The following is a 24254-nucleotide window of genomic DNA, read 5'->3' on the forward strand; positions in this document are numbered from 1 at the left end:
TCTTCTACGTTTGGTCTAAAGAAAACTCATCCTCAACATGTGTGATAAAAAACTGGGCTCTTTAAAGATAAATGGTGCCAGAGAAGACTTGAATGGAGCTGCTCTGTTTCAACCTCCACAACAACCTGTTTCCCTCCATGCTGTGGCACCGACTGGCATGTGTGGACCCCCCAGCACGTCTGCTGGCCAGGATACTTGCTGTGATGGTGGACTTCTTCTGAGAACGTCTGCACTGGGTCACACAGCGTGTGCACTCCTGACTGGTCGTGGGGACCTGGTCTGGAGACCAGTAGCCTGTGCTGGAGCGTTGTGGCCCTCACCGGGACTACGCTGCAGGTCTGGCCTCACGTTGGGGGATCAGGTCAGTCAGGTGGTCAGCCTCCTGCTGAGACGCTGGAACCAGCAGCTGACTCACCCTGAACTTCAGTTGATCACTGTGATGGACTCATTCAGCCGGACTCCAGTGATCCTCTTCCTGATGAAAATCATTGTTCCTGTGTTTAACTGTGGAGGTTCTTTGTTGAAGTTAAAAACTGCCTAAAAAGATCAGCTGATTTTTGGTCATTTTTTGTTTTGAATGTTTTAATATTGTTTTTTCTTTTTGGTCAATTTGTTTGATATATTGTAGTAACTTGTTTGTTGGAACTTCACTGAGAAAATAAGTGACAAAAATCTCTCTCTCTCTCTCTCTCTCTCTCTCTCTCTCTCTCTCTCTCTCTCTCTCTCTCTCTCTCTCTCTCTCTCTCCTTTTCATGCCTCCGCTCTGGTGACACCTAGTGGCCACAGGCATCATGCTCTCGGGTCGTCCGTCCATCCCATTGCTCTGAACACGATATCTCCAGAATGTCTTTCGGGAATTTCTTCAAATTTGGTGCAAACATTCACTTTGAGTCAAGGATTAACTCACTTGATTTAAGTAGCCAAAGGTCAAGATCACTGTGGCCTCAAACAATAGGTTTTACTTGAATGTGATATCTTAACATCAGCATGAAGGAATTTTATGCTCATCAGATTCAGATTTGGTACAAACTGTCACATGGACTCAAAGATTGATTGGTTATTGATTAGATTTTGGTTCCTAGAGGTCAAAGGTCAAGGTCACAGTGACCTCATGTTACCGTGAATGTGAATCACGTCATATCGTCCACCCCAGTGTCTTTGCATCACTTCAGCCTCTGTCTCTCACTCACATCTCACAGTTTGTTCACGTATATTAAAAGACATGACTAATGCAACATGAATGGAATCAAACAGGAATGATATTATTAGTGTGCAATACATGATAATATCCCATAAACTCTCTCTCTTTTTCCTCCCCAGAGCTTCCCAGGATTTCTCTCCTGCAGAAGTCTCCCTCCTCTCCAGTCAGCTGCCACGCTACAGGTTTCTACCCCGACAGTGCCGTGTTGTTCTGGAGGAGAGAAGGGGAGGAGCTTCATGAGGACGTGTACCAGGGAGAGGTCCTCCCCAACCATGACGGGACCTTCCAGATGAGCTCTGACCTGAAGGTTTCATCCATCTCCCCTGAAGACTGGAGGAGCTACGAGTGTGTGTTCCACATCTCTGGTGTGAAGGAGGACATCGTCACCAAACTGGACAAAGACTCAGTCGAGTCCAACAGAGGTGAGACTGGAACCAGTGATGACACTGGGAAACACACATTTCATCTACAGTAACAGTCCTGCAGGTCATGTTGGCTGATGTGTAGCAGGAGAAGTTTTCTTTCATCAATGTATATAAATACATTTAGATCAGTGTTAAACCAGTGCACGTGCCCCCCCCACCTTCACCATCGTGTGACTCTGAAAAATTAAGTTTTAATGTGTCAGCAACAGTGTCTGAGGATTTTATTATTATTATCATTGATTAATTAGATTTACACATTTATAAATGTTTAAATTGACTTGTATGATTTTATTCCATGAAGTGTTTCTGCAGGTCTCAACTAGAACCAGACTGGTTTATCACTGGTCAGATGTGAGCCTTTCACAGACATACTGGGATCAGGCTGGATGTTTGATATGAAAACTTTTATTCTACAGAATTAATGAAGCAGAAAAAAAAACTAATCTCTCGTTCTTTACCTTGAGTAACAACAGACAGTTAGTTTCATGTCTTCAGGCAGTTTATAACCATTTCAACCATTGACTGTAAATAAAGATGGACGACATGACGGCTCCTCAAAGTGAAGCCAAAGCTTCTCGGTCACTGATTGGTGCTATAAAAACAGGGTGAAATGTCATGATTGACAGCTCTTGATTGACAGTTCGTGATTGACAGCTCGTGATTGACAGAGCATGTGTGTGGGCGAGACCTCATCACCATGGCTCCATTCCTCCGTTCACTACTGCACAGAGTCCAAATGTTCAAGATGGCGGCGTTCGTATCCGGGATATTTTAGCTTCATTTCTGGAAAGTGGGAGGAAGTGGAGACGTGTCGTCTGTGTTTATTTCCATTAGTCTCTGATTTCAACATGTGAACATTCTAGTCACTGTTAAGACTCGACTGCTGCTCTGTTGGAGAAGATGAGTCCATGAATTGATTTAGTTACTGGAAGTAAAGTTTAAGACAAACCAGTGTGAATAAGCACAGATACAGTCATTATGTACAGATGAAAACTGTAAGTAGAAACAACAGCAGGACAAACTCACACGTTTAGTGTCTGTGTGTGTTTGTTGTGTCTCAGGACAGGATTGTGGTTCAGGGAGATTCTTGTCGTCCAACCTGCTTCATCTGTTCAGGTTGTGATGTTTTAGTTTTTTTTATTCACTCAACAGAGAAGCCCATCAGCGTGACCATCATCATCATCATCATCACTGCAGTGGTCGCTCTCGCTGTCGTCAGCGCTGTCATTGGACTCATCGTGTACAGGAGGAAGAAAGGTGAGAGACCAACACAGAAGCTTTGTCCAATATTTTTCTGGTGTTTTGATTTTAGACTTTCTAATTAATGCTCGTTCAGATCAAACCTCATGAAACAAACTTCAGTTCCTCACAAACCAACTTCTGTTTCAAGAGCTGCAGGGTTCACACAAAGTTTTCTAACTTCCCTCTGAACCATAGACTGTTTATAAAAAGCTCTGCACACAGCGAGCAGCACACAAACAATAACAATATCGTTTGAGGAGGATCGCCACGAGAGAAAAACATGAAACAATGATGTTTGTGTGTTTAATGTAATAAATGAAATAATTTGTATTTTCTTTTTATTTCAGCCCAAAGTACCTCACCTGGTAAGTTGGATACGAGGCTCGCCACAGGAACCTGACCCAGTGCAGGACTCTAATAAACCTTCTTTAGATTAGATAGGGTTCATTTTGTGCTGAAGAGAGTTTTCAGGACTGTTCCCTGCAGTGTTGGTGGTTTGTAATGAAAGTGTCTGTTCAGAGGAGGATGGACTAACGATGTGTTTCTGACCTCACAGCTGGAAAAGATCCAGGTGCCTCAGAGCCGCTGAGATCAGGTGATGGAGATTCTAATTCTCCAAGTGAGACGTCCTCCTGAACACAGTGAGTTGCTTCATCTGTTCAACAAAACTGCCTCAAACTAAGTGCAAAGTAACATATGTGTGATCATGTGTATTTTTCTGAGTAAACTTTAACTTCACTGAGAGAATCATGGAAATATTAGGTCTCAGTACTGTAAATACATAAAATACTAGGCTTTGTGGAACTGAACATTTCATTTCTCTCTCTTTAGGTTTATGGAAGATAAGCAGTGTCACCACAGTCTCCCCCTTACGCTGGGAACTCATTGATTATTCATCACTCAAATCATAAACTGATATTCAGGCACAGACATTGATTGAAATCCATCAACACAACTGACAAATATGACAAAAATAAATTGTCGGGTCGATTAAATTTGATCTTTAGTTAAAAATAAGAAATGTAAACTTCCCTCTGATAAACGTTTGTTTAAAGATTGGTAAATCAAATGAGGATTATAACTTTTTTTACCTGGAGTGAAGTAAAACACATTTTCAAAAACAATGAAAGTATCACAACACTGTTCAAATGCAGTTAATTTAAAGATCATCTTAATTACAGTTTTATATTCCTTGTGTTGGGGCATCCTTGTAGAGTCATGTAGATAATACAAATATAAATATACATATATAGACACCCACACGTCCTCATTTTAGGGTCTTGAAATATAATCTGTCTCATGATTCCATAAATCTCAACGTATGTGTGATTTGGACAAGTGATACAATCAATGTTAATAGATTTCAAATAACTTCATAAATTACACACAATAGGTTGCTGTCACACACGGACACACAACACGAGCATCAGTACAAACTTTGTTTTCCAGTTAAATATTCTGATTTTATTTTATTTCTAATTTGGCCTGAACAAGAAATGAATTAATCCAGAGTTTCTTGATTATTGTTTGTTTGGTTATATTCACGCTTTGCTGTGTTCTTCACCTTTAAAGTTCATTTGAGTGGAGATTATAAAATGGTTGTGATGTTTTAAGTATCTCATATGAAATGTTCTGTTAATATTTTCTGTTAGGTTTTAGGGACAAGGGACTTTACAGTTTTAACCTTGTTAACATTTACACTGCAAAAATGAAAAGGTATGATCGGCCCAAAATTACTGAATTTATCTTTCTTGAGTTTAAAACCTTCACATTTTCTCAAAGCTTGTAGTTCTAGTGTCCCTGCCCTGTCAGGCTCCAGAGGATTCAAGCAGTTTATTCCACATGCAGACGTTAAACTGATCACCCTGAGCATTGACGTTCTTCTCATGAACATTTTAATACATTTATATCGTCCTGTTGACCACTCACACACTTTACTGTACTCACTCAGTCACATTCTCTCAGTCAGTGTTTGTTCTGTCACACGTCAGACTGGAGTAGCTGGGGATCGAACCTGTGCTCCTCTGGTTAGTGGACGATCCGGTCTACCTCCGGAGCCACAGCCGCCAAAACATGCAGCTGCAGAACCAGAATTTCTGTCCTGTATTCAACCTAAACACTCGCCTTCATGACGTTAGGTCACGTTTCCCCTGATGAGACATGAGACGTGTCATATCACAAACATACCATTTTGTGTTTTGCCAACTTAACTTCAGCAACTTTACAAATTTATCTTAGTAAAGTTAGTTGAAGCAAATACAATTACAAATCCATTAAATGTTCTCTGTTGATTTATATTTAGAAATTCCAGTAACACAATTTCAAATTTTCATTTTTACAGTGTAGAAACTGAACGTTTGAGGCTCAATTTCTCTTCTTGTGTCAGGTTTTTATAAATAAATGTAAAATTAAGCTGCTTTGCTGTTTAATTCCTTTTGTACTTGTGTTTTTAATAAAGTCTCTGATGTTCTTTAGGATTTCTGCCTCTTTGTGATTCAACGTGTAGAAAAGTTCAACACATCTGTGAAAGTTAAAATGTTCATTATCGTCCCAGAAAATAAACTGAACAATAAACAAACCTGTGACTCTCAACAGGAAAATGACAAAGACATTTTAGACATGAAGAAAAATGGTCAAATCTGGACCAAAGCAGTTTTGCTGATTGTTCATACAGCTGATAACCACAAGTCATGACCCTGAATGATCCTGTGGGTGTTCACCTCTTCATTCTACACAAACACGTCGTCACAAGCAGATTTTTACTTTCACTTTCCCTTTTCCACCGGATTTAAGTGACGTAGCGGCTGATCCTAAATTCTCATTGGCTTAGAGGATGTCCCCGCCTCACAGTTTGTCCTCGTCTCCCCTGGATTCGTCTCTTCTCTCCACACAGTCCGTCCCTCTGTGGAGAAATGAGGTCATCTACCTTCAGTCCAGTAAAGAGGAACACACCACCGCTCACCATGTTCACTGTACTTTCCCTGCTTCTACTGACAGGAGCACACAGCGCGACGGCTCGTGAGTTAAAGTCACATTTCTACTTTATTTTATTGTGTTTGGTCGATTTGAAGTTTAGTAACGTTCAAAGACATTAATTTTAAAGTTCATGTTTGTGACGCATATTTTAGTTGACGAAATATTAAAAACAAGACGTGAGAGCAGGTCAGACTGGAGGCGGACACAGAAACTGAAGCTCGTTACAAACCACCTGCAGCTTCTGCTCTGATTAAGAAGCGCCCTCACGTGAACGAGCTCTGATCTCTTTATATATCTAAAGATGGGTGTCGGTATACAGGGACTACCCTTTCCCGAGGTCCTAGAGCAATGGGAATTAGGTCAACACGCTGCACAAAATCTGAAACAGGGCCCTGACTGGGTTGTGGTTTTTGCAGACATCTCTCTTTTGTGACATTTGAGGACACAACGAACAATGTTGGGACTTTAGAGGGACAATGATGTCAGCCTTTAAATAGCTCCTCATTAACATAAACACACACACCTGATAGAACACAGCATAAGGGGGACTATCATTTTATTACCATTAAATTAGGATGAATTTAGATATTTGTTCAAATAAGAACACAGTATATAAATATATATAAACAGAGATCACTTAAAAATAAGTGATCTCAATTCTGAGCTTAACCACATTAGGAAGAATAACAGAACTGGAGTTTTTCTAAACATTTCTTTGGAGCAAACTGTAAATAACTATTGCAATTTTAAACAGGATTTGCATAAAGCAAAACCTGATTTCTTAGCAGCCACACACACTGAAACAAAAAACATGTCCATTATGAACTTCCATTACCTTGTCTGCTGAAGTATTACATGTATCCATTTTACAATAACACATTTTAGAAACATAGTGCCTTCTAAAACGTTAAGGCATCAGCCAAACCACAATGCAAACAAAAACGTCAGTGGATTTACAGCTTTTGCTGCTCTGCCTGCCTGTTTGCAGTTGTTCCCCAGTTTCTCACAAAGTCCCTTATGTTTTGCACTGTTCGTTATGCTAACAAAGAGCCATCAACCATCTTGCAGTGACTGCAATTTCATGACAACCTGATACGATGATGATTTAAAAAATGAACGTGACATTCACTTCTGTTCATCATATGAACAGTGATTTGTTAAGTTCACCCCTGATCTACACAAACACGTTGTCACGAGCAGATCTTTACTTTCACTTTCCTTCTACGACCTCAGTGGATGAGTTTCACCAAGTTTTAAGTGACTCAGAGGCTGATTCTAAATTCCCATTGGCTCAGAGGATGTCCCCGCCTCACAGTTTGTCCTCGTCTCCCCTGGTTTTGTATCATTTCTCCACAGTCCGTCTCTCAGTGGAGACAGGAGCTCAACTACCTTCAGCCCAGTGAAGAGGAACACACCACCGCTCACCATGTTCACTGTTCCTTATGTGCTTCTACTGACAGGAGCACACAGCGCGACGGCTCGTGAGTTAAAGTCCACGTTTCTACTTTGTTTGATTTCATTTGGTCGATTTGAAGTGAATGTTTTTAAAAGACACTAAAATGATTTGAGGTCTATTATAATGTTTGGTTCCTTCGTTGCAGATTTGAGAAGTTTAATAACGTTTCAAAGACAATTTAAAAGTTCATGTTAGTGAATGTCATACGATAAGAATAAAAGTCTCATTGAGTAACTGGAAATTGAAGTAGTTTCACTTCACATTAGATGGTCTGCAGTAGAAAATATTATTTTCTAATATTCAACATTTGAGTCGTTAGATTGAATCCATTTTTAAGACGTAGCAGAATATTCAAAGTAAAGAGAGTCTAGACTCTGGAGCAGACATTTTATCTATGAATGTGTTTTTATGTTTGTTAACCTCACAGCAGCTGAAGTTGTGTTGATTGTGCTTCATGTCTTCTTGACTCTGAGTGATTTATAAAACAGTCCGAAATCTAAAGTCATGACTTGAACTTTTTCTTGCAGGGATTCACTCTCTGAAGTATTTCCTCACTGCGTCGTCTCAAGTCCCAAACCTTCCAGAGTTTGTGGGTGTTGGTTTGATTGATGACGTTCAGTTCGGATACTTTGACAGCAACACAATGAAAGCAGAACCCAAACAGGACTGGATGATAAAGGCAACTGATTCACAGTACTGGAAGAGTCACACTCGGATTGCTTTGGATGCACAGCAGTTCTTCAAGAACCGCATTGAAACCTTAAAAGGAACGCTTCAACCAAACTGGAGGTTTGTTTACATTTCACGCTCTAATAATAACACAACACACACACATAAACACACACATACACACACTCTCTCTCACACTCCCACACACATAAACCCACACACACCAAAACACAATCACACGCACGCTCACACAAACACAGTCACACATTAACACACACACACACACAATCACACGTGCCCACAATCACACATAACCGCACACACACACTCGCACACAATCACAGTCACACACAATCACACGCACACGCACACACACACACAATCACACATGTCCACAATCAAACATAAACGCACGCGCACAAAAACACTATCACACATATTCACACACACAATCTCATTCGAACACACACTCACTCACACACACGAACACACACACATTAAAACACAGACATTTTCATTAATTAGATTTGATCCAGAATATTTACCAATTCATCAAACATGTGATCAATAGATTTTTAGATGATCAGAAAAAATTTTTATCAGGTGAAAATCTCAGATTTTTTGTGATGTTTCTTAAATATTAGAGTTTGTTGCTTCTTACTTTTTGATGAATTAAAAACAGTCACAGACATTGATCAAGTAATTGATCAATTATTGAAATACATAATCAACAAGAATAATTAGTTTGAACCTTAAATATATAAAATAAACAGTAGAGCAGCAGATGAACGTCCCTGTGCTGACCACAGTGTGTCCACAAAGTAATAAACACAGAAGAGAATTACACGTTAGATTAGATTCACACAAACACAGAGTCAAAGCCAGAAGACATTTATATACTGTAGTGCTGAAAAGACATTTAACTTATGACGTGATCAGCAGAAAATAATAAAGATCAACTACTGTGAATGAGTTGTTATCAGTAAACTCTGTGGAAGGATGTGTTGTGGGTCAGAGAAGAACTCATGAAACTCAGGAGCAGATCAGGGGCTGATCCAGGATCAGCTTTTATCTCTTTAGGGTTTTCAACATTTTCATTGATTTTCGTAGAGAAACTCGCGAATCATGATGAAAAAATTAAAACCCGTTTAGGAGACGAATGTTTATGAGTGACTTTTGGGCCTTGGTGGAGGTTTGTACTCCACTGAGGGAGGTTCTAGTGTGTGTGTGTGTGTTTGTGTGTGTGTGTATGTTAATAACAGCTCAGATCTCTGTCTCTCTCTCAGGTGTTCACATTTACCAGCGGATGTCCGGATGTGAATGGGACGGAGAGACTGGAGAAGTTAAAGGTTTTGAGCAGCATGGTTATGATGGAGAAGACTTCTTATCATGGGACCTGGAGACAGAGACGTGGATCGCTCCAACAACAAAGAGTGTCATCACCAAACTGAAGTGGGATCAGGAGAAACCCCGACTCGCATTTAAAAAGTACTACTACACGCAGGAGTGTCCTTCCTTTATTAAGAAGGTCCTGGAGCAGGGGAGGAGCTCTCTGCTGAGAACAGGTGACATCACAGAACCTCCATCAACTGAATGTTCCTCTTTCTTTCTCTGTGGCAGCGAACGAGAGCAAATACACAAACACCTGCTGGACTCAGTCTGTTCTCTCTCTCTCTCTCTCTCTCTCTCTCTCTCTCTCTCTCTCTCTCTCTCTCTCTCTCTCTCTCTCTCTCTCTCTCTCTCTCTCTCTCTCAGTCAAAGGTCAAGATCACTGTGGCCTAAAACGATGAATGTTTTTTTTTTTACACGATATCGTAAGATCAGATTCAGATTTGGTACTGAACTAGGGAACTTCATTACATCTGGCACAGTTCACTTGGAGTCACTGATGAATGGATTAGACCGGGTCCTCTGAAGGAAGCCGTCCCTGAATTGAGACCCAGCCGGAGCGTCCTCCCTCCTCACTGCCCGACCGACCTGCACTCACTTTGCACTTTAACACAAAATACCAACATTAATCAGAAGTGATCAGGACCTGTCCACTACAGGAAGTTTACTTCATAAATACTGTGATATAAAACCTGTCATTAAATACTGTGATATTACTTTTACGTCATATCGTCCAACCCAGTGTCTTTGCATCACTTCAGCCTCTGTCTCTCACATCTCAGAGTTTGTTCACTTGTCTCGTATATTAACAGAAATGACTAATGAAACATGAATGGAATCAAACAGGAATGATATTATTAGTGTGCAATACATTATAATAATCCACAAACTGTCTTTCCTTTTCCTCCCCAGAGCTTCCCAGGATTTCTCTCCTCCAGAAGTCTCCCTCCTCTCCAGTCAGCTGCCACGCTACAGGGTTCTACCCTGACAGAGCTGTGATGTTCTGGAGGAGAGAAGGGGAGGAGCTTCATGAGGACGTGTACCACAGAGAGGTCCTCCCCAACCATGACGGGACCTTCCAGATGAGCTCTGACCTGAAGGTTTCATCCATCTCCCCTGAAGACTGGAGGTTTATGTAACCCAGATCTCCTGGGCCTGAGTTCGTAAACACAAAAAAATAAATATGATCTCAGAAGAATATTTGAAACAAATCTTATCTTTCGTTTAAATTCCTCTAATTAATATTAAAAACCACCACAACTGTATTTTAAAAGTCAAAACCTTCACAGGTGTTTATTTACAATATGAAATAAATGAAATGGTTGTGAGCTCCTCTCTCAGGAAGTAAAATATTTACAAAATAAAATAAATGCTCAACAGTTATATGAAATGTAACTGAGGAATTTTATCAAATGCACAAAATAAAATACAGGGTCTCTTTAAATTGTTTAAACCGTTCCTATGGATTCTCAATTTACCCTTTAATTCACTGAAAAAGTTAAATATAAATCTTTACCTTTCACAGGTCTCTGAATCAAAACAATTCCTATCAACTTTAAATTAACTCACAAACATCACATGTGGGCCCACTCCAGAAATGATAAACTCGAGACTCAGGGGAGTCACGTGGGTGCAGCATCCGAGATGGCCGCGTGTTAGGGTGGCTCTTGTCCTGCACATGCTATTTTTTGAGTTATTAATGTAAAACGCATATATTTAAGTAATCTAATGCTCACCCTGAGAACTTTAATTGCTCAGATAGAATACTCTCGGTCAGGGAAGGATAAGAAGACATGGCGACATCGAAATATTTCAGAAACCCTCCGCGCTCGTCTACCCGGAAAAGCCCGGCGCATGAAGTCGACCTGGAGGACGCTGACGCTCCCCTTACAACCATGAACACATCAGATAAGTTGGAAACGCTAATTGCAGAAATTTCGAAGATGAACGACACACTGCAAAACGTTGCAACCGACGTTTCCGCTATTAAACAAACAACGGCGGAGCTGAATAACACGGTGACGGCCATGCAGGAGAGGCTGGGCGAGGCCGAGGTGCGTATCACACACCTGGAGGAGACGTCGGAGCAGCTGCTGAAGGACAAGGGGAGCAAGGATAAACAGACGGAACAACTATGGAACCGAGTACAAGCCCTTGAAAACCACAGCAGACGAAATAATGTGAGGTTGGTGGGACTGAAGGAGACCCTCGGTACTAATGGGACACTGCTTGATTGTGTTCGAAAGATTCTGACGGAGGGACTCGGTGTTGAAACTGACGGGGAGATGGAGATAGAGAGGATGCACAGGCAACTGGCACCGATGCCGAGTGCAGATCAGCCTCCAAGGCCGGTGCTGATCCGCTTCTTGAGGCAATCCGCGAGGGATGCCGTGATCAACGCAGCCAAGTCAAAGCGAGGATTCGTCTGGGAAAAATGTCGCCTATCTATGTTCCCGGACATGTCTAGAGAGCTGGCGCAGAAGAGGAGAGCGTTCACACCGGTGAAGCGCAAATTACACGAGCTCGACATTAGATACACACTGGCTTTCCCCGCAACGCTGCACTTTAAATGGAGAGGAAAAAACGTGAGCTGCAACAATGTCGAAGCCGCGGAGAAAGTCATTAATGAGCGAGGACCGGGAGGAGCTATGGACTGAGATGAATGGAGAGGGGTGAGTTGCTGTTTGTAGCCGATGTGAGATTATGCGTTTTGTACTGAACTGAATCGACCCCTGTGCGGGCCAACGAGAGGTTTTTCCTGACACGGACCGGTCTGCATGGGAGCGGCGTTAATCCCACGGACCTTATGCGTGTTATCCTTTTCTTTTTCCTTTTCTTTTCTTTGTTCCTTTTTCAGCAGCGAGGAGCGTTCAGCACTCGGACTCCAGCTGAGTTGTAGCAGCCGGACGCCTTTTGTTTCAACTTTTTGTACAAGCCCAGTTTGTATTTTTATACTGTGCAGGGTTTCCCCCAGCACTATCTTGTTAAGGCGGCCGCCTTAACAAGACTAGGGCCCCGCCTTGACTACCAATGTATTGAAAAAAAAAAAAAAAAAAAAAAAAAAGTTGAAAAAAAAAAAAAAAAAATGGCATTGATAATACTCAGGTAATACTGTTTACAACATTAGTCGTGCCAATAAAGTTTTTTGAGTGTAATTGAGACGGCGACATCTGGTGGTTGAATATATTGTTGCATAGTCTATCATAGTCACCTGTCAATCTACCGCCAGTGACGTGCGGTGAGGTCAGTGAGTGGGTAGGCACTGAGTTCTGAAAGCCAGATTTCTCTAAACCTATATATTGTTAAATCAAAAATAGGGATGTCCGATAATATCGGTCGGCCGATAATATCGGCCGATATTAGCCTATTTTTTTAATATCTGTTCATATCGTTATCGGATTTTCCACCGATAATGAAAACCGATTATAATGCCTGGGTTGTGCTGCCGTGCTGCTTGTTGGGTCCTGACATTTACCGGCGCGCAATTGATGACATCAACAAACCGCACCTGGAACCAAAACAACAACAGAAGAGTGTGGTTAGTGTGGCTAACAGGTTGCCCGCTAGTTGCTTCACAAAATGTCTGCGGTCTGGAATTTTTTTAACGTTTCACCTGCGGATAGCAGATTTGCGGTTTGTAAAGATTGTGAGGCGCATGTCATGCGAGGGGGGAGCAAGGCTTCGTCATTCAACACTTCGAATTTAATCTGTCACATTAAGAAGAACCACCCCGAGGCACACGAAGCGTTTTTGCAGCAAAGTAAGGCAAAACAACAACGAGGAAAGGACTCCCTGCAGAAAACAACGCAACTGTCGCTCAAACAGTCAGCAGAAAAAAAAAATGAAATACAACAAGGAACACCCGAGAGCGAAAGCTATCAGCCAAAAAATCATGGAGTGCATTGCACTGGATAATCAGCCGTTTTCAATCGCGCAAGACGCCGGATTCAGCAAACTTGTGGAGTTCCTCGAGCCGCGCTTTGCCATGCCCAGTCGCAAGTATTTCTCTGATGTTTGCCTCCCCGAGTTGTACAGTGTTGTTTATGAACACGTCGAGAAGCTAATTTCTGATGCTGTAGCCATTAGCTTCACGACAGATATCTGGTCTTCAAGCGTTAGCCAGGTTAGCATGCTGAGCTTGACGGCTCAATGGCTGGACCCGGACTTTAAGCTCGTCAAGACTGTGCTTCATTCTCAAGAGTGCCGTGGGTCTCACACGGCACAAGCGATCACATGTGCCTTTGAAAATATGTTGTTTGAGGGCAGAAAGAAACGGTTTATATTTGTAATGATTGTTTTAGCCAAGTTATGGACAGTTACATATGGCCCATCAATCTTTCAGCATCATTTTCTGGACAAAGGGAGAACTTTGTTTACTACTCTGGAAGGTTTGAACTGAACTGTGTGCCTTTCTTGTTTTTATTGCACACCACATTAATATTACAGGTTGTGTTTTTGCTCATGTTTAGCAGGGCTGATTGAGCCCAGTTTATATTTTAAATTGACAAATACTGTATTAGTCCAAGTAATGGGCTAAGGACTGAGTCTGTCTCTAGGCTATATCTTTGCACTTTTATTTCCTTTGTGTGCACTTTACCTCATTCCAAAAGTGTTGTTTGTTGTACCTCATAGAAAATTGTTTTCAGTAGGCTGTCCTACACTACACATGTTTACTTTAAATGCTGTATGAAGTTGTACAGGACAACAATGTTGTTGTTTTGTTTTTTTACAATTTGTGAAGAAATCAGATTTGTCCTAGTTGTAATGGGCATTGTCAGGATGATCTCAGGAAAAGAATGATGATCCAATCTGTTGACAAAATGTTAATAAATATGGAACTTTTCCATAAGTTGAAGTAGTTTCCTTATTTTTTTATAGACAATGTATGGCAGAAAATAATGTGATGGGACCTAAAATTAGTCTGGGGGAAAAAACGGCTGCATATGTATATCGGTATACCATATCGGTTGAAATCGGTATCGGAAATTAAGAATTTGGAGAATATCGGCTATCGGATATCGGAAAAAAGTCAATATCGGACATCCCTAATCAAAAACAATAAACAACAAACAGGCACGCACGGCCGATTTCAAATAAGTTCCTCCCTTTCTTTCTTTCTTTCTTTCTTTCTCTCTCATAGTTGTATAGTCTCATCAACAGTTGTTTATTTCATTCATGCGTACTGGCATCTTTGAGCAAAATACCCCCAAAAATTTTCGCCGCGCCGCTACGCACCGCGCCAACAGCACCGCCACCTGCTTACCATCTTGACTGAGACATTTACTGGGGGAAACACTGCTGTGGTTTTGTTATATGTGTTCAAAAACAGGCAGGTACAGGTTAATGAGTGGTTATTATAAGGAGCCAAAAATGGTTACATTTTCTATTACGAATGGTTGCAGACATACATTTAAAGCACAGAGTACTTATCTCATCTTCCTCCTTTCTCTTTTTGTTTCCTATTGATTTTATTATTATATTATTATTTTATTTTAGAATAGAAAAAACATGACTAGTAGACCAGTTAAGTTTATTTCTTGGAATATAAATGATGTAGCAGCCCTATTAAAAGGAGGAAGATATTATCATTTTTGAAAAATAATCAGGCAGACATTGTGCTGATACAGGAGACCCACATGCAGGGTCTGGAGGCGGAGAAATTTTAAGTGGGATGGGTAGGACATATATTCCATAGCTCATTTTCGAGTAAACGTAATGGTGTTTTGATTTTGGTTCACAAGAATGTAAGTTTCATTTTGTTAAAACAAACTAAAGATGCAGAGGGAAGGATTATCTGTGTGGAAGCAGTGGTGGAGGGGGTGCCTCTTGTACTATGCAACATATATGCACCTAACAGGGGAGATCCTAACTTTTTCCACGAGGTAAATAAAATACTGGGAGATACTGAGGGTGAAATTGTCCTAGCTGGGGATTTCAACGAAGTTATGGATCCAGTACTGGATAAGAGCTCATTCAGACCTCCTCTCATGACCAAGGAGAGAGAAGCTTTACACATGTTGAGTAGAGATGTTGGACTAATGGATATATGGAGGCTGATAAACCCAAATGTGAAGGATTTTACTTTCTTCTCCCACTGCCACAAAACTTATTCTAGAATTGATTTTTTTCTGATAAGTACTTCCCTGGCAGATAACGTGGCTAACTGTGACATAAAAGCAATCTCCCTTACAGATCATGCACCGGTCGAATTGTTTATTAAGGCCAATCTAAAAACTGAAAGGAGAGGTAGATGGAGACTAAACATTGGCTTAATGTCGGACTCAACTTTTAAAAGGACAATAGGAGAAGATTTGAAAAGCTTTTTTGAAATCAATATTGGTAGCACTGAAGATATAACTACTGTGTGGGAAGCCTCAAAGGCATATATGAGAGGAAAATTTATAGCACAAGCCGCTAAAAAGAAAAGAGAGAATGTTACTAGGATTAAAGATTTGGAGAAGGAGATAAAAGAGAAGGAATTAGACCTGTCGAAACACTTTTCTAATGGGAAATTTCAAGAACTTTGTAAGCTTAAATACTCTCTACATGATATTTATAATAAAAAAGCAGAATATGCTCTTTATAGACTGAAAACAAACTTTTATGAAGGAGGGGAAAAAATGGGGAAATTATTAGCCAGACAGTTGAAGGAAAACATCTTTGCTAATACCATACCAGTTATAAAACAGGGGGGTGCACAATTTTTTGATGCTAAAGATATAAATAAAATATTTCAACAATATTATGAGAAGTTGTATACATCCTCCATGTCTCCTAGTGCCCCACAGGAAGATATGGAACAGTTTCTCCTTAATATAGACGTACCCAAGCTCCAACCTCAGGAGGCAGATGGTTTGGAAACACCTATAACCGAGGATGAAATAAGGAAGGCAATTTTTTCAATGAAAAATGGGAAGTCACCGGGTTATGACGGGCTCCCAGTAGAATATTATAAAACATTTGCAGATAATGTTATACCGGTTTTACAGAGGGTGTATCAAGAGATATTTGATAAGGGTCGTGTAGCTCCAACTTTTAATGAAGCGGTAATCTCACTAATTCCCAAAACAGGTAAGGATGCAGCAGATCCCTCCAATTTCAGACCTATCAGTCTGCTCAATCTTGATTGTAAGATTCTCACAAAAATCTTAGCGACACGTTTACAATTGGTTTTACCGAGCATCATTCATTCCAGTCAGGTTGGTTTTATGAAAAATAGAACTTCAACTGATAATGTTAGACTCTTGCTACACCTAATGTGGCTGAGTAAATCCCAAAATACTCCTATAGCTGCTATCTCCCTAGACGCAGAAAAGGCCTTTGATAGGGTGGAGTGGCAATTTCTGTTCTCCACCCTATCTCATTTTGGTTTCAACCCCAACTTCATTAAATGGATAAAAATGCTGTATAAAGAACCCAAGGCGGCAGTGATGACAAATGGAATAATCTCTCCCTTCTTTAATCTGACCCGGGGAACTAGACAGGGATGTTCATTGAGCCCATTACTGTTTATCATCTTTTTAGAGATTTTAGCAGTGTCTGTTAGAGCACACCCTGGAATAAGAGGTGTAAGGGGAGGAGACAATGAACATAAATTATTAGTATATGCTGATGACATTTTAGCAGTAGTATCCGAACCTCCTACTTCGCTGCCTCATCTGATGGACACCATCCAATCTTTTTCAAAATTTTCAGGCTACTCCATCAACTGGAGCAAATCCGAGGCAATGCCTCTCTCCAAGTCATGTATTTCATCTATGGTGGAGAAGTTTAATTTTAGATGGGTACGACAGGGAATGAAGTATCTTGGCATCAAACTTCATGAGAATATAGACGAAATAGTGGCACTTAACTTTAACCCTTTACTTCAAAAGATGAAAACAAACCTTGATAAGTGGGGAAAACTAAAACTGACATTGTGGGGAAAAATTAATGTTATAAAAATGATAATTGCCCCGCAATTCAGCTATGTGGCAATGATGCTACCGATCAATATACCATCCACCATCTTTAGACAATTGGATGATATAATAAAACATTTTTTATGGGTTGGAAAAAGACCACGAATTAAATTGAGAAAGTTGTGTGCACATAGAGAGAAGGGAGGGCTTGGCCTGCCAGATCTTAGATTGTATTATTTAGCTTTTGAGATGGCTAAAATAGCAAGGTACTGGCAGGCTGCAGAGGGTGAGACAGCTTGGATGAGGGTAAAAAAGGAGATATGCTCGCCTTTCCAACCTATAGAAGCATTGTCACAAAGAAGGTCTAACATTACAAATCCAATACTTTTACATTCAAGGGAGGTTTGGGGTAAAGTACATAAAATGTTTAAACTTACACATACTCTACAAAGATATTCATCATTGTGGGATAATCCCGATGTCTGCATTGGGAAGAAACCCGTGTATTGGAAACAGTGGCACGCTAGAGGCTTAAACACCATTAATGATCTATTTGAAGATGGAGTGTTTTTGTCATATGATAAGCTGTTGCAGAAATTTGATTTGGTGGGAAAGGATCATTTTTGGAAATTTTTGCAAATGAGGAGTTGCATTACCTCAAAGCCATACAATATTACCGATAATATGATGAGCGATTATATGAAACTTCCACTCAGAAAACGAAAAGCCTCACAATTTTATAAAATTGCTAATTCTTCCCTCGGCAATGACTCTAACCAGTTAAAGATGATTTGGCAGAGGGACCTTGGTGGAGAGATTAATAGTGATAGATGGGCAGTAATTGTGGCTGATTGTGGTAAATATGTGAGAGAGGCAAGGGGAAAACTTACACAATATAAGGTATTACATAAATTCTATTTCACACCATCCAGACTGTATAGGATGAAACTATTGGGTGATGATCTGTGCTGGAAATGCAAGGAGGAAACTGGTACTTTCCTTCACTGTATGTGGGAATGCGTCTTGATTCGACCTTTCTGGACTCAGATTCTAAATATTTTAAGTAACTGGCTTGGAACAGAAATTCCCCTAAGTCCAGAGCTCTGTTTACTGGGGGACAAGTCTCAATTACCCAACATAACCAAATGTAATTTTTCTGTAATTTCGGTGGGTACAACAACAGCCTGCCGAGTTATCTTAAGACATTGGAAGGCGCCAGAAATTCCACATGTGAAAGAATGGGTATGTGCAATGACTGAAACTGCATCCTATGAATGTATGCTTAGTAGATTGGGTGATGACAGGGAGGAGGGGGTGACTCCTTGGGACAGGTTTTGGAATTACATAAAGGTAAATAATGATCCCCACTAGGACCCTGGTTTTATTTTTTTTTTTTTTTTTTGCTGTGTTTTTCCTGTATAAAGAATGATGTTTAATTTGATAAGATGTTTAATTTGTCATGTACCATGCCTGAAAAAAGTTCAATAAAAACTTAAGTTAAAAAAAAAACATATTTAAAGATTAAAGAGTAAAGAGTCAAAAAAAAAAAAAATAAAAAAAAAACTCGAGACTCAGTTGCAGGCCTGTAGTGATGCTCAGGTGCGGTGAGGCCTGAAAACTCTTATGGCCACTTCACTCAGTCAAGAGCATAAAATAAAAGCACGTGCATTGTCATATCAGTTCGATACTCACAGGTCCAAACGAGGAGCAATAGGGCAATGACAGTCACAGATAGGAGGGATGGCAGTCACAATCCAAACACAGGCAGCACACAGCAACGGAAATCCGGGGAAGAATAAACAGCAGGGTCCATCCATCTCAGTTTCTCTCTCCCTCTCTTCACAGACATCCGTCTCCTTTGATTACTTGAACTCTGTTGAGCCATAATATCATCACGCTAAATCATACTGACTTAACGTTAGCCCGTTTTAGCATTGAAAACAACAACAGTGCTAAAGCTATGCTATCCAAACACGTGCTGCTATTCTAGCGGGTGGCTAATTACATTACACTTCGGTCTTTTTCCACTACAACATTAAGTTACAGCTCACAATTTAAGGCATACACATTATATTTACCTTTGGCAGGTTACATAGAAGAGTTATATCAGGACCACGAGTAGTCGACCTCGACGACACCTCTTAAGTGTTTCCCACAGCACTACACTTTTCCTCAGGACTCCGGACAATATCTCTCTCTCTAACTCACCTGCTCAAAGCATACTGAACCACAACCTGAACTTCATGTCCCTCCCCATACCAGACGGATGACTTGGATTGTCTGTGAATTTGCTACTACCCAATGAGAAATGCAGAAACTGAATGACTGACACACAACTGAGAAAAAGTTAGATTTCACATTAAAAGCACTCAAATCAATAAGTCTCTCATCTTCTCAATTACAGAGCCTTTTAACCACACATCTATTTATTGATTTACTTTTTTAACTGTAAATAGCTAAACTTATTAACTGTACATATTATATTTATTACATTTTATCCCGCATTTAACCTTATTTTAACTACTATTTTTAATAATATGAATCTAATTATCATGAACTTTCTCTTTTAATACAACATTTGTTATGCTATTTTGAGATTAATTTTATGCACTGTATCCTAATGATTTTAAACAGGGCTACATGTAGAAGTAGAAATTTTCTTTCATCAATGTATATAAATAAATTTAGATCAGTGTTAAACCAGTGCATGTACCCCCCCCCCCCCCAACTTCACCAACATGTGACCACTATCATTGATCAATTAGATTTACACATTTATAAATGTTTAAATGTACTTGTATGATTGTATGATTTTAGTGTTTCTGCAGGTCTCAACTAGAACCAGACTGGTTTATCACTTGTCAGAGGTGATGAGCATTTCACAGACATACTGGGATCAGGGTGGATGTTTGATATGAACATTTTTATTCTACAGAATAAATGAAGCAGAAAAAACAAACAAATCTCTTGTTCTTTACCTCGAGTAACAACAGACATTTAGGTTCATGTCTTCAGGCAGTTTATAACCATTTCAATCATTGACTGTAAATAAAGATGGACGACATGACGGCTCCTTAAAGTGAAGCCAAAGCGTCTCGGTCGCTGATAGATGCTATAAAAACAGGGTGAGATGTCATGATTGACAGCTCGTGATTGACAGAGCATGTGTGTGGGCGTGACCTCTTTACCGTGGCTCAATTCCTCCATTCACTACTGCACAGGGTCCAAATGTTCAAGATGGCGGCGTTCGTATCCGGGATGTTTTAGCTTCATTTCTGGAAAGTGGGAGGAAGTGGAGACGTGTCGTCTGTGTTTATTTCCATTAGTCTATGATTTCATCATGTGAACATTCTAGTCACTGTTAAGACTCGACTGCTGCTCTGTTGGAGAAGATGAGTTGATGAAATGATTTAGTTACTGGAAGTAAAGTTAAAGACAAACCAGCGTGAATAAGCACAGATACAGTTATTATGTACAGATGAAAACTGAAAGTAGAAACAACAGCAGGACAAACTCACACGTTTAGTGTCTGTGTGTGTTTGTTGTGTCTCAGGACAGGATTGTGGTATCAGGGAGATTATTGTCGTCCAACCTGCTTCATCTGTTCAGGTTGTGATGCTTTGTTTTTTTATTCACTCAACAGAGAAGCCCATCAGCGTGACCACCATCATCATCATCACTGCAGTGGTCGCTCTCGCTGTCGTCAGCGCTGTCATTGGACTCATCGTGTACAGGAGGAAGAAAGGTGAGAGACCAACACAGAAGCTTTGTCCAATATCTTTCTGGTGTTTTGATTTAGACTTTCTAATTAATGCTCGTTTAGATCAAACCTCATGAAACAAACTATTAATGTGCACTGTCCTAATCAAATAAATAAAATAATAATAATAACTTCAGTTCCTCACACACCAACTTCTGTTTCAAGAGCTGCAGGGTTCACACAAAGTTTTCTAACTTCCCTCTGCACCATAGACTGTTTATAAAAAGCTCTGCACACAGCGTCCAGCACACAAACAATAAAAAGTGACAGAATGTTGTCGATCGTTTGAGGAGGATCGCCACGAGAGAAAAACATGACACAATCCTGTTTGTGTTGTTACTGTAATAACTGAAATCATTTGTATTTTCTTTTTATTTCAGCCCAAAGTACCTCACCTGGTAAGCAAAACTTCTGTTTCTATTCTGTTTTCTTTTCATACTAACATGCTTTATGAGGACATCACGTCACGTTTGCACAGCAGCTGAAAGTACTAACATGTCCAGTTTTATAAAACTCCCCCAACACCTCTTTGGACCACTTTGTACTGGTCCACTTTGTACTGGTCCACACCGGCGACAGTCAGGGAGGCGTTATGTTTTCAGGCTGTTCATCCGTTCGTCCCCATCTTGTGAACAAGATATCTCAGGAATGCCTTGAGGGAATTTCTTCAAATTTGCCACAAATGTTCGGTAAGGCCCTTGTCTACACTACTGCCTATGTTTATTTCAATGGATACGAGTCTCCCCACAGGAACCGGACCCAGTGCAGGACTCTAGTAAACCTTCTGTAGATAAGATATTGTTGATTTTGTGCTGACGAGTTTTCAGGACTCTTCCCTGCAGTTTTGGTGGTTTGTAATAAAAGTGTCTGTTCAGAGGAGGATGGACTAACGATGTGTTTCTGACCTCACAGCTGGAAAAGATCCAGGTGCCTCAGAGCCGCTGAGATCAGGTGATGGAGGTTCTAATTCTCCAAGTGAGATGTCCTCCTGAACACAGTGAGTTGCTTCATCTGTTCAACAAAACTACCTCAAACTAAAGGCCAATTTATGCTTCTCCGAGTCCGTTACGGACGGACGGATCGGACGGACACTTTTTGATTTATAGTTCTCCACTGCTGAAAGTAATTTGGTGCCAGAACAGTAGGTGGCGCAACGGAAGACGAGTTTAGAGAAGCCTACCTCATGAGTTCTCAGAAGAAGTCCGCGTTCATTATTTACCTGCTCCCGGCTTTTCAGACACGATGGCAACTGAACAAAATAAAGTCAAGATGCTTATGTTATTGTTTCTTAGCGCAGCGGTTCCCCTGGTCTTGTTTCCGAACTGCGTTGCTAATTCCATTACTTGAAGCTACACGGAAGCAGCTAGCTTCCTCCCCCAGCTTCCACACACAGTCAGCAGGGACTCCCGATACTAACTACTACCAAGCGTTTGCTTCTAACCTGACGGTGTTTGAGAAACAGTGTCATGACAATTAAAGTCGTGACAGCATGATTTTGCACAGCAGTTAGCATGGTGGCTAGGACGCTAGCACCGTTATGAAAGTTCATTATAACCGTGTTTGTCCGTACACACATGCCGTCAGGGTTCTAACCAGCCACCGTCAGCCGGACAACTCCGCTGGCTTAACACACTTGTCACCTTAATCGTAGAATCGTAGTGGGCTTTGGGTTTATTGTGATATAGGAAATGAAAGAGGTAGTCTGAGGTCCGGAAATGGATCGTTCCGAAATGCTATCGTTAGCGTGTCACGATTTGTGGAAAGGAGATGGAACCAGGAGCAGAGGTATATAACAAAAAGTGATTTTTGCCCCAGAGGCCGGTCAGGGGCAGAGGGCAAGAGCCCCAACCCCAGCCCCCAACGTGGGGCAGGAACCGGAGCTGGCACCGCAAGGATCTCCGACTCCGGAACCAGAGCGGCGTCTGCCGGGACCCTCCGGCGTGGAAGCATGACTGGAGCATGGACTGGAGCAGGGACTGGAGCTGGCACCACAAGGTCCTCCGACACCGGAACCAGAGTGGCATCTGCCGGGACCCTCCGGCGCGGGACAGGGACAGGAGCATGAGATGGAGCTGGCACAGCAAGGACCTCAGACGCCGGAACAAGAGTGGCGTCTGCCGGGACCCTCTGGTGCGGGACAGGAGCGTGAACTGGAGCTGGCACAGCAAGGACCTCTGACGCCGGAACCAGAGTGGCGTCTGCCGGGACCCTCCGGCGCGGGACAGGGACAGGAGCGTGAACTGGAGCTGGCACAGCAAGGACCTCGGACGCCGGAACAAGAGTGGCATCTGCTGGGACCCTCCGGTGCGGGACAGGAGCGTGAACTGGAGCAGGGACTGGAGCTGGCACCACAAGGTCCTCCGACGCCGAAACACAGGGGACGTCAGCCAGGAGCCTCCGGCGCAGAGCAGGCACTGGAGCAGGCACTGAAGCAGGGACTGAAGCTGGCACCGCGAGGACCTCCGATGCCGGAACACAGGGTACGTCAGCCAAGAGCCTCCGGCGCAGAGCAGGCACTGGAGCAGGCAATGGAACTGGCCCCACGAGGTCCTCCGACGCCGAAACACAGGGGACGTCAGCCAGGAGCCTCCGGCGCAGAGCAGGCACTGGAGCAGGGACTGGAGCTGGCACCGCGAGGACCTCCGACGCCGGAACACAGGGGACATCAGCCGAGAGCCTCCGGCGCGGAGCAGGCACTGGAAAAGGCACTGGAGCAGGGACTGGAGCTGGCACCGCGAGGACCTCCGACGCCGGAACACAGGGGACGTCAGCCGAGAGCCTCCGGCACGGAGCAGTCCCTGGAGCTGGCACCGTGAAGACCTCCGACGCCGGAACACAGGGGACGTCAGCCGAGAGCCTCCGGCACGGAGCAGTCCCTGGAGCTGGCACCGCGAGGACCTCCGACGCCGGAACACAGGGGACGTCAGCCGAGAGCCTCCGGCACGGAGCAGTCCCTGGAGCTGGCACCGCGAGGACCTCCGACGCCGGAACACAGGGGACGTCAGCCGAGAGCCTCTGGTGCGGAGCTGGCACTGGAGCAGGCACTGGAGCTGGCACCGCAAGGACCTCAGACGTCGGAACCAGAGTGGCGTCCGCGAGGACCTCCGACGCCGGAAAACAGGGGACGTCAGCCGAGAGCCTCCGGCGTGGAGCGTCTGACTGGAGCGTGGACTGGAGCTGGCTGGAGCCCAGTCAGGGCTGGAGGTGGCTGGTGCCTCTGATTAGACTGCTTAAG

At 42.2% G+C, this 24254-nt stretch overlaps 1 protein-coding gene and 1 pseudogene across 5 annotated transcripts in view; both read left to right on the forward strand.

Moving 5' to 3' along the window:
- The window catches only part of LOC128461384 (major histocompatibility complex class I-related gene protein), a 30775-nt gene that overhangs the window by 4566 nt on the left and 1955 nt on the right, over nucleotides 1-24254 (forward strand). For 2 of the 5 annotated variants that reach the window (XM_053446297.1, XM_053446300.1), the window contains 5 exons: nucleotides 1321-1623; nucleotides 2779-2883; nucleotides 3216-3233; nucleotides 3425-3509; nucleotides 3700-5345. In XM_053446297.1, the coding sequence (XP_053302272.1) occupies nucleotides 1321-1623; nucleotides 2779-2883; nucleotides 3216-3233; nucleotides 3425-3504 (506 nt within the window). In that variant the 3' untranslated portion in view covers nucleotides 3505-3509; nucleotides 3700-5345. Of the gene's footprint in view, nucleotides 1-1320; nucleotides 1624-2778; nucleotides 2884-3215; nucleotides 3234-3424; nucleotides 3510-3699; nucleotides 5346-20902; nucleotides 21005-21399; nucleotides 21709-21931; nucleotides 22017-24254 lie in introns of those variants that run through there. The other 3 variants (XR_008342262.1, XM_053446298.1, XM_053446299.1) reach the window with 3 other exon arrangements.
- Nucleotides 5687-24254, forward strand: part of LOC128461375 (major histocompatibility complex class I-related gene protein-like) — a 32226-nt pseudogene continuing 13658 nt past the window's right edge.

This window comes from Pleuronectes platessa, chromosome 18 (assembly GCF_947347685.1).
Source record: "Pleuronectes platessa chromosome 18, fPlePla1.1, whole genome shotgun sequence".
Taxonomy (NCBI): domain Eukaryota; kingdom Metazoa; phylum Chordata; class Actinopteri; order Pleuronectiformes; family Pleuronectidae; genus Pleuronectes; species Pleuronectes platessa.